We start from the raw sequence: 17,219 nt of genomic DNA, 5'->3' as shown, positions 1-17,219 counted from the left end.
CCACGGAACCTTCAAGATTTGAAGACTGTGTGGAAGAACGGGCCCAAATCACACCTGAGCAATGCATGCAACTAGTTTCCTCCATACAGGAGGTGTCTTGAAGCTGTTATTAATAACAAAGGATTTTGTACGAATATTAAATAAATTTCAGTTAGTGAGTTTAATACTTTTTCCCTGTGTCATTCCATTTTATTACACACAACTTAATTTCTGAACTTATTTGTTTTGGTTTGTTTTCAAGTATGTATTGCATTGGTTGTTACTGACATGGTGAACATTTCATGTCAATAGCACCTTTAGAAACATATTTTACCTAGCAAAATGGTGACGTGTTCAATACTTATTATTATATTATTACACTGTATATTAGAAAAACTTTGTTGTCAATGTGACATTGCCTTTTTTTAATTGAGAAAGATACAGATTTGAGGACATCATGTGTGTCAGGAGTCAATCTCAAGTAAGTTAATTTATTTTTGTTTAAATTAATGACAGCAGGAAAGACTTTTCCTTGTCAGGTTTAGGCAGTGTAGAAGTTAAAGATTGAAAAGGAGTACTCCCAAACAACAAGCATGGGTCATCAATTGCAGAGTTGTTGGAGAATATCTAAGTAAAGAGCAATCATTCCCATTTAAAAACAGGATATGTCCAACAATCAAACCTGGAGCCATCATGGGTAGAAATTTAAGTGGGACTGGTGGGTCCATGATTGTACCTATGTTTCTGTTGTTAATCAACTAGTTTTTTTTAAATTTGGGTAGAAAAGGTTTACAACCTGTCAGGCTTTCATTGTTCTCTGTGTCCCCACTGGGAGGAGTTCCCCATGCTGCCTGTATGATCATTAAGAAAAAACATGAGGGGAAATGTTTGGCAGAAAAAATAATTCTCTACCCAAAAAGTAAAAAAAACAAAAAAGGAAGTCTTGAGTTGAATTTATCATTTAGTAATCATCTCAACAAGCCTAAGAAAGTGCAACAAGTGAGATTGGATTGGTTGTTAGGGCAGCATGTTAATTGTTATCCAAATCTTTTACAAAATGGACCATAAATCTTTCCTATAAACAGCTTATGTCAATTTACATAAACACAAAGTTCTTCAGGTTGGCTAGAATATCACCCTACTAGATGGTACCATGTCAGACTTTCTATTTTTTTTTTTTCTTAACAGGTAACCATGCCAGATTTTTATTACATCAATAATAAACAGTGGCATCGTTGCAATAAAATGACACATATTTAACTATTCTTTATAGTATGCACAAGATGCTATCTTTTAATAGTAGTTCTGAGCCATTACCGTTGTAAAAAAAAAAAAAAAAAGAACTACAAAATAAAAATTAATACTATATTTCGAGTAAAAAAACGCCCGTTTACGGATATTATGTGTTGATTTTAAATCAAAAAAATTGCAGCCAAGTAAAACCATTCAATTAGGAAGAAGAATTAATTTGAATAATACCCTAAAGTTTACTAGGCAAAGCTTTCTGCAAAAGATCATGATGTTATTACCGTATACTGTACTTTAACCGTTTATTTATTCACTGTCGGTGGGGCTGATTTACAGGCAATAAAATGCAATCACTACACAAATGCAGCAGGAGAATCATTCGCTAATGGAAGTTTTAGCAGAGGAGAGCACTGACAAGAGCTAATTCTTCTCCCCTCAGATCACTTTATACTTTATCACGGTAAACATTCACTAACGTATACATTAAGGAAAAGTTAAATACGTTATGACCCCATAAATAGCTCTATCAGTCAATAGGATACTTAGTGTAAAAGGACCAGACTCTATTGGTCAATTAATACTTAGGTAATTATTACATAAATTCAGGCTGGACAGAGATGGGGACGATCAGATGTGCTCAGTTCAAGTAGGATGAAAACAGTCATTAAGAGAGGACAATGAATTTATAACATCACAATCTGTGTTCTGTTAGAGGACATGGCTCCTTTTCAATAACTTATCCATCAAGTAATTTTGATACAATCAGTTACATTTTCTAAAGTACTTTATTTACCAAAAAACGGTTTACTTTCAGAACAATATGTTCTATAAAAACCTTGTACCAAAACACGGTGTACTTTCAGAACTATATGTTCTATAAAAACAGTTGGCTCATTCAACTTATAGTCTGGACTGCAGTATTTGATATCCGGATACCCTTTCTATATGATATTTTTTTTACCTTCAGCCGATGTAGTAAGTTGTGTTGGGAACACCAAGGGGGTAAACACTACAGTTTGTAGCTTTGTTAAAATTGACGACAAAGGTTAGAAGACTGATTTAGAACCAAGGTGTCCAGGAAGCATGTATATGCCCAGCTCTCGGCTATCAGAACAATTGGTTTTATTGGAACAAACATTCCAAGAATGGTGAGGCAAGGCAAGCATATGTGAGCATGCATAAACACATCATACATGGCAAGGATCCTAAAGCAGGGTGGACAGTGACAACAAATTCTCCAAAGCTTCTGGTTCAAGAGACCACCACCCTCCTGGCTTTAGAACTCAAAACAAATACATTATATTTAGAGATCTGAACAGTTGTCATTGGAAACTACAGAAATTTTGAAATTTGGAGCTTTTCTTCCTCTTTGTCCTCCAATTTACCAAAGGTTACAAAAATATATCAAAAAGTAGTACAGATTGAAATACTTTAAATACATAAACAAACACATGTGGGTTATAGCCACCAACAGAAATTTTTGGTGCAAAGGTCTTACACATATGGTTCACAATGGCAATTCACAGATGAATTCTCATATATGTTATCTGTGCATACGTATATAAATGTCATGTCAAGGGTAAGTGGTCAGATAGTTCCCTGGTAAGCAGCTTCACCAGATCCATGGCTTTGGACAGATGTAGACTATATGTTCTCAAAGAATAGCCACTATGGGCATTTTGAAATGATTCTTCATATACTGAAAAGGAAGCTTTTTTTTTTTATTACTCAACTCCTTTATATGGGGTGGTCTAGTTACCATAAAGGGTCGCTGTACACAGAAGTAAATTTTTAGTTTAACATGGAAAACCACTGTAAGAGCCAATAGTACAAGAAAAGTCAACAATTTTTAGGTCTGGTAATAAAACAATCGATTCCATGAGCATAATTATTCCTCGTCATATGCTGTATGTTTTTACAGACTCTGAGTATTAATTTCCCAGAAGGAAACGTACAGATTTCACATGTGTCAAATTAGGCACAAAAGACACAAAAAACTGTGTCAATACAAGGATTCTGCAGGCGATGTGACGACTGTCGATAGCAGCAGGCAAAATTTGAAGATTGCCTGTTAGCAACAACTAAGATGTTAAGAATGTGCTCAGGCGTAAAGGAAGAAGAGAACTAATAAATACTATTTGCAAAGTTAATGATTTCAGTGTCTTGCTTGCCAACATTACTTTTACTGGAAAGTTGGATTAACACCGTTTTCATTAAACCCCTATTGTTTAAGTGGCAATTGTGTTTTATAGTCAAGCATATCAATCCTTTAAAAAAAAAGATTTTAAATTATTACAAAGAAATTGTTCTGCGCCTCTTTCTCATTTGCTGTCACCCTGAAAGCAGGATTTGAGAAGTTAGGGAGACATTGTGTAGTTCATTTTAGTAATTATTACGCAACAAATTTTCCTCCACCTTCGAAATGCTCTATTGCAGAAAAAGAAATTAATTCTGTAATTGGAAATAGAATGAACGTGTAAATTACAATTCTTTCAAAAGTACCGTGTGTAATATATCCCCTGCTCCAAGTGATAGCCATTAGCTTTCCACTATATCAAAAATGACTAGATCTGGCTGAAAAGAAATTCATATTTCTGAACTCCTTTTAATTATCTTGGGTTCCACTATTTGAATCTATTTCCCATATACATTTGGCACAATCCTACTTAAACTCATATATAATGCCCAGGAGTCCTGTTATGGATTAAATGTAGATCCTAAAATCAAATCAATTCAAACACAATTCTTTGTGCTATTAAATCTTGCTAAACAATTTATCATCACCGTTCCATTAAAATTATGACCTCATCTGAAGCAAACGGCTTTGCCTCTTTTGTTCTATTAAAATTACCCAAGAAAGTCATCATTTAGGAACTCTTAAAAAGGTTAAATAGGCTTTATTGTCATTTAAAGGCACTGCAAAACAGATGTCACAGGGATTACTGTATATAATCCCACCTACTATACAGTGCCTTTTAATCTCTAGTGTAAATGAATTGCTGCACAGTACCTGCAGTTGCAGGAGCAAGAGAGGTTTGTGGTGTTTTAAAACTAATTTACTCTGTTAAGCATATGGAAAAACGTTAATGTCCCCAGCCTGACCACAGGCTCACTTTTAAGAAACTGTGTGGAAGAAGGGATCCCCCTTCGAAACGAGTCAGCTTCATTTTGAGAGTCTCCCCTCTCGATGGGACCCGCACCTGTCTGCTATTCCAGTACGCTGATGTTGGATTTTATATGCTTTTACCAATCCTATTTTTGTGAGTATATATCTCAGTTTAATAAATTCACCCTTTACTTACTGAGGTAATGCGTAAGGTTGGTACGCTTTTCTTTTTGTTCTCTGTTACAGTTTCTATTGGGCTACCCCAGCCTTGTGTTTAAGCTGCACAACCTTTGATCGGCCGTTGGATGAACTTTTATATATGGTTCTACCCGCTGAATTCTGATCTGGGTCTCTGAGCACAGGAAGTTTTGTATCTGTTTTCACTTTTAAGAAACCCTGTGGCTAAAGCAAAATTAGCTAATACAAGCTGCAGGTAGCATTCAGATGAACTAAGAGACATTAAAAGGACTCATTCGCTGTCATTTCTTGCACTTGACCTGGATAGTTGCAGACCAGACGCCAAGTGTGTTTATGTTGAGTTCTTACAGAGCAGGTGGGGTAGTAGTTCAACCGACCTGACTCCACAGAGCATCCTGCAAGAATTGCACAGTTCTGATAGTGGAGATGGGCTTTTTTGGCTAAGTGTTACTGTACATGAAATGAGTTCCACAAAACAGGAGATGAAAGAGTGAAATCTATACAATAGACAGAAATAAATCAATCAGATTCCTAAAATCACCAAAAATCTCTAGAGAGTAAGGAGTACTTCTTACCTTGCCCAGCATCCGGCCCAGGAAATAATAGTGCCTGGCAAAGGAGTCCCCCACTAACATTTGTGCAGCAGGATTGGGGTACAGCAAACCCTCATTAGTAGTTTTAAAGAATCCCTGATTAGGATTAAAACCAGATTTAAGTAGCTCATTTAAAAATTCTCTAAATATTCCACCACCATCGATCCCAGCTTCATCCAGGCCATGTGCATTCAGTAGATGGACACGGATCCTTTTTTTGAGATCAGGTTCTGCAGAGATACAGCAAATGTGATGAAAATAGTCAATATACATCAATTATATAATAATAGTAAACAGGCATAATTCTTTTTACAAAAATCACATGTAACCCTAGCAATGACCTTCTTTTATTTGATCCGTTTTGGTCTGGGAAATATACAACTTTTTTCTAGATCTGTTCAATAGGTGCAATAAAACCTTTTGATTGTCAGTAATTCAGAGCTGCATACTTGCTGTTTAATCTCAAAGAGCCCTGCTAGTTCCAATATTTTTCATTTTGTTAAATCTGATTAAAAATATCAATTGATCCTATCAGAAATCTTGTGATCAGATAACTTCTTGTGCACTCTTGTTCATTGTTCTCTCTGTGGACTACAGAACACCTCTCATCTACATAGAAGGGGGCATGTTTTTTAGTCTTAAAACCCTTCCTTTTCTGGGGTGACAATGCTGCTGTTTATTAGATACAGTACGGTGAGTGAGCCTTGTCACCCTAGGACAAAAAGGGGTTTAATTACTAAAGCTGGAAAAAGTGCAAAATTAGACTCACTTCTGCATAGAAACCAATCAGCTTCCAGGTTTTATTGCCAAAGCTTAAAGTGGTTGTAAACCCAAATATAAAAAAATTAACTTTTTGTCATAAATGAATACATTTTAATGTAAACATACAGCTGTGATTGTACCTCAGAAAAATGCTCCCTTAGTTTGTCTCAGCCCTCCAAAAACTGCTGATCTGATCTGCGTGGCTTAGGACCATAGCATAGAAGGAGATGTAATGTCACACAATCCCTCAGTTATTCACACCCTCCAAACTCGGCTCAAGAACGTGTACAGCTATCTGACATCTCTATGCCTGCGAGCATGTGTCCTGAGTGCATTCAGGGGAATACACAGGTGACAGTGACTATGTCAGCTCTGCTTACAGCACAGGATTTGTGCTAATCAGGAGAAAGCTGGTAGGAAGAGGTTAATGTTAAAATCCTAAGAATCCTATAGCCTAAAGTGGCAATGTGGACCAGGAAACATTCTCATGTAAAACTCTGTAAACAGCAATTCACAAGCTAGGTGCTGTGAATAGAGCAGGACAATAATCAGCTTTCAACAGACTTACCTAGATAACTACAGCATTACTGAAGTGATGCCGATCTATGTCATAAATCACTGGTGCTGAGTTCTCGATCTTGTGAAGGCAGATACCAGCAGGGAGAGAACACCTGCCCCCCCACCCCTTTGCAGTGTATACATGGAGGCTCATGCTGGTCTCATCTTCAGCACAGCCTGTCACTCACAGAGAAGGGGAGTGGTGACACCATTTTTCTGCTTGTGTTGGATTTATTCTTTTTAGAAGAGAAGGGGGGATTTCTGGAGAAGGGGATTGCTTCAAGATACCAAACTAAGCTCAAATGCTTAGTAAAGGTAAAATCTATTCAACTGTAGGATTAGGTTGATTTGTTTTTTTTAGGTTTACAATCACTTTAATTGAACAAGCTGAGGCTGGAAGCTGATTGGGGTTTATTTACTACAGCCGGAGAGTGCAAAATCAGGCTCACTTCTGCATAGAAACCAAAGTGTTTTAAAGGAAGAATTGTCAGTTGAAAATAAAGGAACGAAGAAAAGAAAATGGATGTAGTCACCACATCTAAGCACAGATAAGCTTTAATATGTAACATTTTTGTTCTTCTGTTTACATACACTTGAAGTACATATATTAGATTTGTGGCAATTAATCGCAAGAAAAGCACTAGGAAGCTTTCTACTATCAGTTAATTAACAAGGTGCCTATGTTAATAATAATGATAAGTCTATATGTAACCCATGGCCCCATATATGTGGGCCTTAATTCAAGACTTCAGGCTAAAGTTACTGCAAAATTGGGCTGTGGGCTGGCTTTCAACTTACTGGACAGCTTAATAAGGAAAGTATCCAGAGGACAGTATCCTTTGAGAATTCTTCTTAGGTTTACCCGTTCAATAAAAAAAATAAAAAACAACAAAGAGATGCAGAGCTGTATTCCCTGCGCATTCACAGGATCTAAATAGTGCAGTCAGTTTTTCTATCAACAAACTCTGACATAAAAACTGATCTTTAAAAAAAAAAATCCAGCCTGGCCAATAATTCTACTATAAAAGAGGTACCTTAAAGCAAATCTAAACTAAATAAGTAGGATTTTTGTATTTACTGCAAAATCCATTTTAAGAGTCAGTTGAGGTGACACAAGGTTTTATTTCTGCCTACAGGAGAAATGAATAGCAAATCGTAAGCCAGCTCTCAGAATAACTTCTTTTCTACCCAGCATTCCTTAGTTTTGTGGTAAAGCAGTATTAAGTCCATAACAAAAACACAAATGGAACCAGTGTCTCTCAATTGACTCCAAAAAATGGATTCTACAGTAAGAAAATCATATTTTCCCTTTCTCATCCATTAAGAGATGCATGAATTCAGATACATTGTGGATATCCAAAAGCACTCCAACTGAGAGGTGGGCATCCCAACAAAAAAATAATAATTGGCTTCACTAGGAGGACTGGAGATCGTCTACACTTCAGGGGATGCCAAAAGGGCCCATGGTTGGATCTAAATGGAAGAGTATTCTGCCAGTGAAGAAGTCCCACAAGGTCCAACAAACCTACTCTGTCACCAGAAGAGAGCACCTGCTGCAGGAAAAAGAGGCACAGGATGCTCAAGCAATGATCTCCACTGGCCACAAAGAATTAGAGGTGCACCCAGGTGCACAAGCTTCGCCTCTCAGTGAAGCTATCAGTTCAGGAGAGTCAGTCTCCAAGGCAATGTCCTTTAGAAGGACTATTACAGCGAAATTGATACTTTTAGCATCATGCAGCACAGGGGCCAGACAATTTTCCTTGTCGCAGTGGAAACACCCATTCTTTCATGGAGGTGAAGGCACTGTAACACCTAGATGGAGTCCAACTGCCATGAAGAGAACTATTTCAAAGGATCAGGTATTATTCCTGGGTCTTGAGGTACTCCAGTTGAAGGAACTGCCCAGAGATTCAAGCAACCTCTTTTTAGACCTCCTACATTGGGGCTACAGCAGGCTCTGGCCTCCTGTAACATTATGAATCACAGTGTCCAGCATGGGGCCCCAGGGCCAACAATGCTCTTTGTATATGGTATCAGCATCCCAACAGTGCAACCATAGTGCAATGCATATCTATATGGACATATAGACAAACAGAAGACCACTCTGGCTAAGAAGAGATCTTTGGAGGGAATGAATCTACTTTGACAATGTCTGATAGATTAAGGTCCCTTCCAGCACAGGACAGAGGGCACTACACCCAGTGCAAATTCAGATTTTAGGAGGGATTCTAACTGCCTGTCAGTACATGCCTTATGGTGTTCCTATTAAAATGGTTGAACCATTGTGAGAACAGTCCATTGTTTAACAAATTTCCTTTCAAAATAGAACATTTCCAGCACACTCTCTGGTGGGGCCCAGACCCCTCAGGGTGCTTCCAGTCTGCATAAAGGAAAATCTTAAATAGTGGGTGCAAGGGGAAGGTCTTTGCGGCAGTGGAATTCTAAAAGACATAAGACTGGAGACAGAAGGCTGATTTTCCAAATGCAGGGTAGTATGCACTGTATTAATAAGGTCTGACACAACCCTCAGTAACTATGAGGTGCTAGCAGGAGATTGCACTGATCCAGAAAAAGAGAGACAGATATGGTCACTGGGACCAGTAGTCTGGCCTGAGATTGAAAAAAAAGAAATCCCCTGATCTCTCCTCAAGGATCCAATGGAGCTAAAGAAAACCCCACTGAAGAAGACCCTGTAAAAAGAGAGAGGTACCATTTTCTAGACCTGTGCTCAGAGAAAGCTAAGTAAACACGCCCAGAACTACTTTGGTCACTTATAGTAGTGAGACACTCCCATGTGTCTCTCTGTGCACACATGTTCCAGCTGTGCAGGGGTAATGCACTTAGACCCAAAGTGTGCCTCAGTTACTTATGAAATTCAAGACAGCTGGTGCTAAGGGTTTGAGTAACCAGAAGGTGGGCAGTGGTAACAGATCATAGACTGGAGTTCACAAAGCTGTGCCACAGTTTTGAACCTGGAAAGTTGCTTAGTGGCTAACTTAACCAGTACGCTCAGGTCTGGAGCACACCACAATGCAAAGCCAAATCCTTGGAAGGTCATATTCCAGGCTATCCTTGCATATCCAGGCCTGCTAAATCCAGGTACAGACTCCAAATCTAGATAAATGCCCAAGGAAATACCAATTATGGTAGTTGCTATGTAAAGACCAGCTCAAGCAGTGATGTAGTGAGGAAAACTTGACTGAAGTTGATGTAAGGGGAATTCATAAACGGGGAAACAAAACAGGAAAAACAGCCAGTACAAAAAACCTGAGGCATGCTGTGTAGAGAAGGCGATATACTGGGTCCTGGCTTGTGATTTTTCTTTTTGCTTATGTCATAAATCTAGTACTAGTCTAGTACACTGCAATATAATACATTTTAGTTTTTGGGTTTAAATACACTTTAAACTTATTTACTATACGTTCATAATACACAATCTCAACTGTCCCCAAACACTGAAGGCTTCAATCCTCTGTCATAATTTTTCTGCGATCAATAGAAAGATTTCTTCTCCCTTTTGTCCAAACAAGTGTTCCACTTTAAAGGGGAACTTAACTGTATCTGAGTACCACAAACCGAAAACAGTAATTAATTCATTTGTAAAATTTATAGAAACTCACCCATCCAATCATGTCTCCAGGTTTTATTTTATTCGGAAAACACTTTGAAAAACATACCCCCAGCAGTTCTAGCTGCAGGCATATTTGGAAAGGACAGATGATTTATGTAGCATTTATATCCTAGAATCCATCTGTCCCTACTGTGATAACGCCCCTGCAGTGCAATATACTTGGCTATGTCGGGCATGCAGGCAAGAGGGAATGCTTGGTTGAGAAAGTCCCCTTTTCTCTCCTCCAGATTAAAAAACTCCCATGAAGACTTTTGGAGTTTATGACATCATTTTGACCCAAGCCAAAAACCAGGAAGCATTTAAAGAAATTTTAAAAAGAGTGACTATAATATACCTCCCTATCTATTTATAAGGTTAACAACATAAGGATTAAAGTGGTTCTAAAGGCCAAAGGTTTTTCACCCTAATGCATGACCTCTAGCCCCCCCTATAAACACTCACCTGAGACCATTCTCAATCCAGCATTGTGCTAGTCTGCTGCAGCTCTTCTCTCCTTTTCCTGATCTCACTGAAGTCTGACATATGCGGGAACCAATGGCTCCAGCTGCTGTCAGTCAAAACCAGTGGGGAGAGAGTAGGGGGCAGGGCCAAGCTGTGCTGTGTGTGTCTATGGACACACACAGCCCAGCTGGGGAGCATGCCTGCACAAGAAGAGCAGATGCAGAGAGCAACTGAGGGGGACCCTAGAAGAGGGTAGTTTTCAAATGAAGCAGAAATTTAAAGGCTCCAGTTTTAAAAGAAAGGGTCACTTTCCACTGTCAAGATCCTTCTTTTTAGAGATTATATATTTCACAAGATAAAATTAGGGGCAGCACACAAAGTCCTGCTTGGCTTACCAACCAATCAGATAGCAAAATGCTTACATGTGTACGCCCAGTTACATTTTGGGCCAGTGCTAATTCAAACATGCATTATTCGATGTAAGCAATAGATTTTTATGCCTGTATATAGACAAATTAACAAAATAGTTATTTGTATGTGAAAATGGATACTTACCATTTTCTGGTGAAAGTTTGTCATAAGCATCCTCATAAATATAATTTCTTCTAATGGTGACATTTATTCCATCCAGAAATGGTCCATCACCTTGTACTTCTTGCTTGTCCGCATAGATCAGCCTTTGGAAGATCTAGAAAACATTCAAAGTTAATTTTTCCTTCCAGGAGGACATGGGGGTGTCAGGGCACACTTTCACTTGTGATTCCACAGTAGAAGATAGAGACTGATATAGAGTGGAAATTGACAGGCAGATATCTCCCCAAGCACTCTTGGGGCATTTATTATATACCCCTAAGAGATTGGAGAACTGGCCATTCATTGCAAATGATTCTTAAAACTGGTAGAACTACTTGTAACTACTGGACCAGTAATGGCTAACCTAAGTTTACAATAAACTACGTATATTTCATGGCAGACTCAGACAATCACATTGCACAATTGTACTTGATATTTATAAAAAGGGTCTGAAATAAGAACTTTATGTGCTGTTCAATGTGGTAATGGCAAATTTACTAAATGTTAAACACGACCCACTTGGGTGACATAAGAACAGGAGCAAAAGTGGACCTACAACCCCAGAAGCTAATCAGTGACATTATTCAAACCGGAAATTAGTCTGCACCCATTTTTATTAATCTGCTTCTTTTATATTTCCCAAGCCACAACAAGATAAAGATACATAACACAGGTTGAAGCAGACCTAACATAATTATATCACACTGCAGAGGATAAGATTGAAAAATTTAAGAAAATCTGGGACAGATGGGAGGACTTTAAAACTTCTAAGAGATATTTGGAACTGATTGGAGAGTAAAAGAGAAGAAGTGACAAGGATAGAAACAAGCACCCTATTACTAGTTGGTAGGTAGAGAAGGAGAAGGGAGTGAAGAAGAAAAACAGTAGGATTAAACAGTGGAACAGATAAGAAAGATAAAGGAAAATGAAATATGAGGAGGTGACGGGAAGGGTGGGAGGGGGTTTGGGAAAAGGGGAAGGTAATATGTTTAATTTGTTATGGAAACTCTGATTGTAATGTTTTGAAAAATTTGTTGCATTTATAATGAAAAATTATTAAAAAAAAATAATGAGAAAAAAAAAGCAGACCTAACATAAAATAATCTGCTTCCCCAGATTTGCTAAAACCACCAACTGACCTGAGATCCACTGTCGCTTACATGATCGAGAAGGTCTTACCTTTACTCTTTCTTCAAAAGGTACTACAAATGGAAGTTCAGTAAGTATTGCTAACTGTCTCTCCTCAGACACAGAAAGGGGTGCTGGCTCCATGCCCACTGAAACATAGGAAAACATTAGCAGTTAAATAAAAAAGAGAAAGGTAGGTTACATCTGCATTTTATAGATCCAAAATTAATGGCAGCTAAGACTTTAAATGAATGTACTTTTATTTTACAGTTTAGGCCCACTTTAAAGTATACCTTACATAGCATGACTAAAAATCAAGGTCAATGAAGTGCCATCACACACTTATAGAGCACACCCTATAAACCCAGTATGCTTCTGCATAGAAAATCAGGTTTTAGCACGCTTCCACAAATACTACTTTTGCTATCATTCTTTGAGAGACGCAGCTTATTGATAATTAAGCAACCTAGGGTTACACTGCCACAAACATGAGAAATTGCCATAAAAGCTGAAGGCCTGAACCGCCATTTTAATAAACCCACCTCCATTCTCTCTGGAGATGAAGCAGCATGAAATTGGGAGTAATGTGCCCCATGGTCCTGTACCTGACCACTTTCTTTATGCAGCTTTTTTCTTTAAGAAGAGCAGGCTCCATTGCTTTGCTTCAGTTGTCCTGAATAAACATCACATGATGGATCCATGGAAGCTGCAAATGTTTTTTTGCAGTACTCATACTACGAATAGCTGAGCAGTGTACCCCTTGGCATGATATCATCAGTGCACAGAGGAGGTTATATCAGCCTAGTGGTTTGTTTTAACACTGAGTACCCATAGAGCAGCACTCTGGAATGAAGCATTTTCATCTAGTATATAAACTTCACTTGTCCCTGAGACAGCAATTGTGCATAAGCAGCCTCATTTCCTCTATAGTAAAGCAGTCTGGAGCTGCTTTTTCAGTGCTTAGATACATTTCATACAGACTCCTGCAGAACAACCTCTTTATATGAGATCCCTCCTATGAATTCACAACAGGCTATAACTACCAACCAGGCTCTGTGCTTGCAGACGGCTATTGCTTCTCTTCTTTATTACCTGAACAACTCCTGCGCTTCTCTAATAGTGCAGTTTTCTGATCAGTCATGTCTTGATTGTTAATGTACATCCAATATGTTAGAACATTTTTTTATATTCTCTGCCAGCTGAGCAACTAACTTGCACACAGCATTTGTTATTGGCTGAAAGTCCTGGGCAACTATCGCATTCTGGAATGTTCCCGCAAATAAAATCTGGACAGCTAGCATCTCAAAAGATAGGATTGGGGTCCAGCTTCTGACTTTGGGGTCCAGAATTTGGATAACTGGTCTAAATCGCTAAGCAGGGATTTGGTGGCTACTTGTGTTGACACTCATTTTATTGACTGCATTCATCAGATGAAATTCACGGTGAGTTTTATTTGTAACGCAGCGCTGGATGCTAGCCAGGTTATATGTCAGGAATCCCTATGTCTAGTAAAATCCTAAAAGGTGCTGTGGTTTAAGTGCTGTTCCAAGGAGAAACAGTGTAAAAAAACCTGTCAATGCCTCACCTACTTGGGTGATTCACTTTTCATCTCTTTGCTGGATAGATTTAGTAAAGTTGCAATGGGGGGGGGGGGTTATGACTGCTTACTTATCCAAACTAAGACTCAACGACGCAGATAGACACCTTTGTATTCTGCATAGAAAAGTTCTGTGTATTCCTTCAAGTCAAGTTCCAGTTCTCACCATTCTCAGCTCTTCTTCCACTCCCTTGAACTCTAAGGGTTCTAAGCCTCTGTGACAATTCAGGGGAATCAAGCTTGTGTATAAATCTGCCACTGCCACCAGTTCTGAAGTGGGGGAGGGATGGGACTCCTGGTGATCTTTGAAAAACTTTTGTACAATGGTTTATGCATGTTGCACTTTCTGTTGGGCCTCCACTTCATTTGTGCAATCTAAATCTAGTATAACCTTTGTTTTAAGACCTTGATTTCTAAGTGAATATGATGCTCTGCAAGCCTGTGAGTTGCCTCCTTTTCCTGATAAAGCCTAGCCCACTGAAGCAGTGATTACTTCTTGGGCTTTCCATAATCAGGCCTCTATGTCCCAGATCGTTACCACTGTAACCTAGTATTTTGTACATACAGTTTGTTCTCTAAGTCCTTTTTGGTCAGTATATTCTCTGGGAAGAGGTAGTTTTGGTCAAAAGGATCTAAAAGTGGCTGTTTATTGCCCATGGTTTCCTTTTTCCCCTGGTTTTCTCTTGTTGGGCCAGTTTGCCGGTGGTGGTGTGCTTGCCCCTCTGTTTGGACTTTTGTTGGACATCCCTAGATTACCCAATTATCATGAACTTGTGTCCCTCATTGGACGATAGAGAAGATAGTACTCACTGCAATATCTTTTTCTTGGAATTCATTGAGGGTCACAGCTCACACCTCTCGTATTTTATTGTCATCTCTTTGGACTGCTTGCTAAGACTGGGCAGGTATGAGATGGGAGGGTTACAGCCTTAAAGGGACTGACCTTCAGTTTTATGTCTAGTGTCCATTTTTGCTGTGTGCGGCAGTATAAACCTAGGTTGCCTATGTATCATTAAGCAGTGTTCCTCAAAGGACCCCGTGAAAAGGATTTTACAGCGAATACAAAAATTCTATTATTGGTCCCTTGGGATGACCACAATTAGGAAGTGAGGTACAGAAGGGAGCAGGCCAAAGCTAGACTTTTCAAGCCATTTTCACAGTACAAAGCCTCAAGTTTTTTGGGCTCAAGCATTCTCGGAAGCAAATTAGTTTTTAGGAACCTTCTTTTCAGTCAAATAAACTAAAGGTAACTACTGTGCTGAACTAACTTTAATGTAGGAACACGTGTACTTTAAAGCAGATCTCCAGATTTTAGTGAATTTAAATATTTTATTTGGACCAATAGATGCAGTGGCTGTGTACACTGTATAAACTGTATGTGGCCTTAGCTACATACAATATACAATGCTGTGCTCCCGTAGCAGGAACTTCCCATCTTGCTCCCTAAATAAAACGGAGTTGGGCTGAGCCCTGCTCAGTCGTCACATTGAGCTTTGTTTTCTTTGAATGAAAACAAAACTAAAAAGACAGCAATAAAAAAAAAAAACAAAAACAAAAAAAACTGCAGTTCAAACTGCTAGACAAGAAGTATATGATTGGGGTGAGATCTATCAAACTTTTATGAAAGCCATTTATAGATGCATTATACATTTAGAACGATCAGTCCCTTGGCAAATTTATTTTTATTGCAAATAAAATACTGCGCTTAGTTCATCATGGTAGAGCTCCCCTTAAACAGAAAACATTGAAATATAAAAATGGTTTGTCAACCCAACCAAAAAAAAAAAAAAAAAAATTGGTATAGTACTACTGTTCCTACAATCCAATGCCACGACCTTTTTTCCTCCATATATTTTATGGCTGCTAGGTGATCCTATCATATTTGATCCTTCTCTAACATTGTTGCATGCTTACAGTTTCATGGTTCTGTCTAGAATACTGGTGATAGCAAAGGGGTTAAAGTGTGTGAAAGACAGAATTGCATGTGCAGCAAAGGTAAGGCTCAATTAGAAAGCCGGAACTCAATTACCTTGGTCAATTAGTCACGTTGATCTACATTTCACCTTCAAGATTTCAATATATGGGGAGAATGATGATCAGATGATGTCAATACACACAGCATTAAAAGCCCAGTGTAGGAGAATGAAGAATTACTGGTAAATATAGCCAGCTGTTCATACACACAGCTTAGCTTAATTAGCTTAAATGGCTAATTACACTGAACCAAACGCTTCATTTTTTTCTTTAATTCCAACCTTTCATCCATATTAAAAATAGTCCTGCCTAACAACATGTACCACAAAGATGCCTACTGTTACCCTTTTACCCAGAACACCCTCCTCTGTGTGCCTCACTGAAATAAATCCTCCTCCCCCACCCTTGAATCAACCACCACTAAGTTTATAAATTTTTTGTATACATACCTTCTTTGATCCTGTCGTTACAACACAGGTCCTCTTCCGTCTGCACTAGACAGATCCTAAATGTTGCAGAGGACAGCACCTTAATGCCATGGCACTGTGCTCTTCAGAAATCTTGTATAAGCCCAAAGAAATTCTCCAGGGGGCAGATCCTTGATACCCAAAGCTCACGGGTGGCAGGTGGAAGGATGATGGCTATCATTCACATGTGAAAAGGGCCAGCCCTGGATCACAGTGCAGTTAAGTCTGTGGGGAACAGCACTGAAAAGGAGGCGAGTACTGCAGCATAAGATGCTTTTTAATTTGATCTTCTGAAGGTCAATTTCAAAAAAAGATATTGAAACAGACACTGGAGTTAGGCTCTAAAAAGAAGTCCCTCAATTGCCAACCCTATATCCAGTAAAAGTACCTTAATGGTGACTGAAATAGAAATAGAAATAGTGATAGCTGAAATCTGATTGCTACACTTTAATTTCCACCAAGCCCAAATAAAGCACCCGTAATGCCACTTTAAAACAAAATTTATAGGAAGTCTAGAAGATTTACCATATTTATTTTAGACAAAATGAAAGTGCAGTATGAACACACAAATGCTATAGTTACCATCTAATGTAGACTGTAAGGGTCCTATCCTTCCCATTCTCCGGTATCTCCATACATGCCTAGCTGATGGTACATACAGTTGGGTAACCTAAAATTGAGAATTAGCATGGTGTCAAAAATTAAAAACACATTCATATTTATTAACAAGAAACAATAAAAGTTAACAGATTTCACCAACATTTTCTAAGTTGAAATCACTCTCTTGGGTACTCCCAGATAAGAGATCAAAGGCTAGTCCAAGCATATGAATAAGCTGGTAAAACAATACAATGTCACAAACTGAGCAAATGATGAAAAAGTGCAGAGGCTACTTTCCTTTAAAATGTATGTCATCACAATGAGTAGATGCAAAGATAAAGGCAGACGAATTTGCATCCAAATC

The 17,219-nt window shown here is 38.5% G+C and overlaps 1 protein-coding gene across 3 annotated transcripts in view; it reads right to left on the bottom strand.

Moving 5' to 3' along the window:
• UBE3C (ubiquitin protein ligase E3C) overlaps positions 1-17,219 on the bottom strand; it is a 156,924-nt gene that overhangs the window by 40,770 nt on the left and 98,935 nt on the right. For all 3 annotated transcript variants that reach the window (XM_089693670.1, XM_089693831.1, XM_089693745.1), the window contains 4 exons: positions 16,838-16,925; positions 12,269-12,366; positions 11,072-11,204; positions 5,107-5,354 (listed from right to left, as the gene is read on the bottom strand). In XM_089693670.1, coding sequence (XP_089549796.1) covers positions 5,107-5,354; positions 11,072-11,204; positions 12,269-12,366; positions 16,838-16,925 — 567 coding nt within the window. The remainder of the gene's footprint in view (positions 1-5,106; positions 5,355-11,071; positions 11,205-12,268; positions 12,367-16,837; positions 16,926-17,219) is intronic.

Source organism: Staurois parvus, unplaced genomic scaffold (assembly GCF_062004578.1).
Source record: "Staurois parvus isolate SC_StPar_1 unplaced genomic scaffold, SC_StPar_1.0 ptg000005l, whole genome shotgun sequence".
Taxonomy (NCBI): Eukaryota; Metazoa; Chordata; class Amphibia; order Anura; family Ranidae; genus Staurois; species Staurois parvus.
Note: the sequence above shows the minus strand (reverse complement) of the source record. Positions and strands in the feature narration are given on the sequence as shown.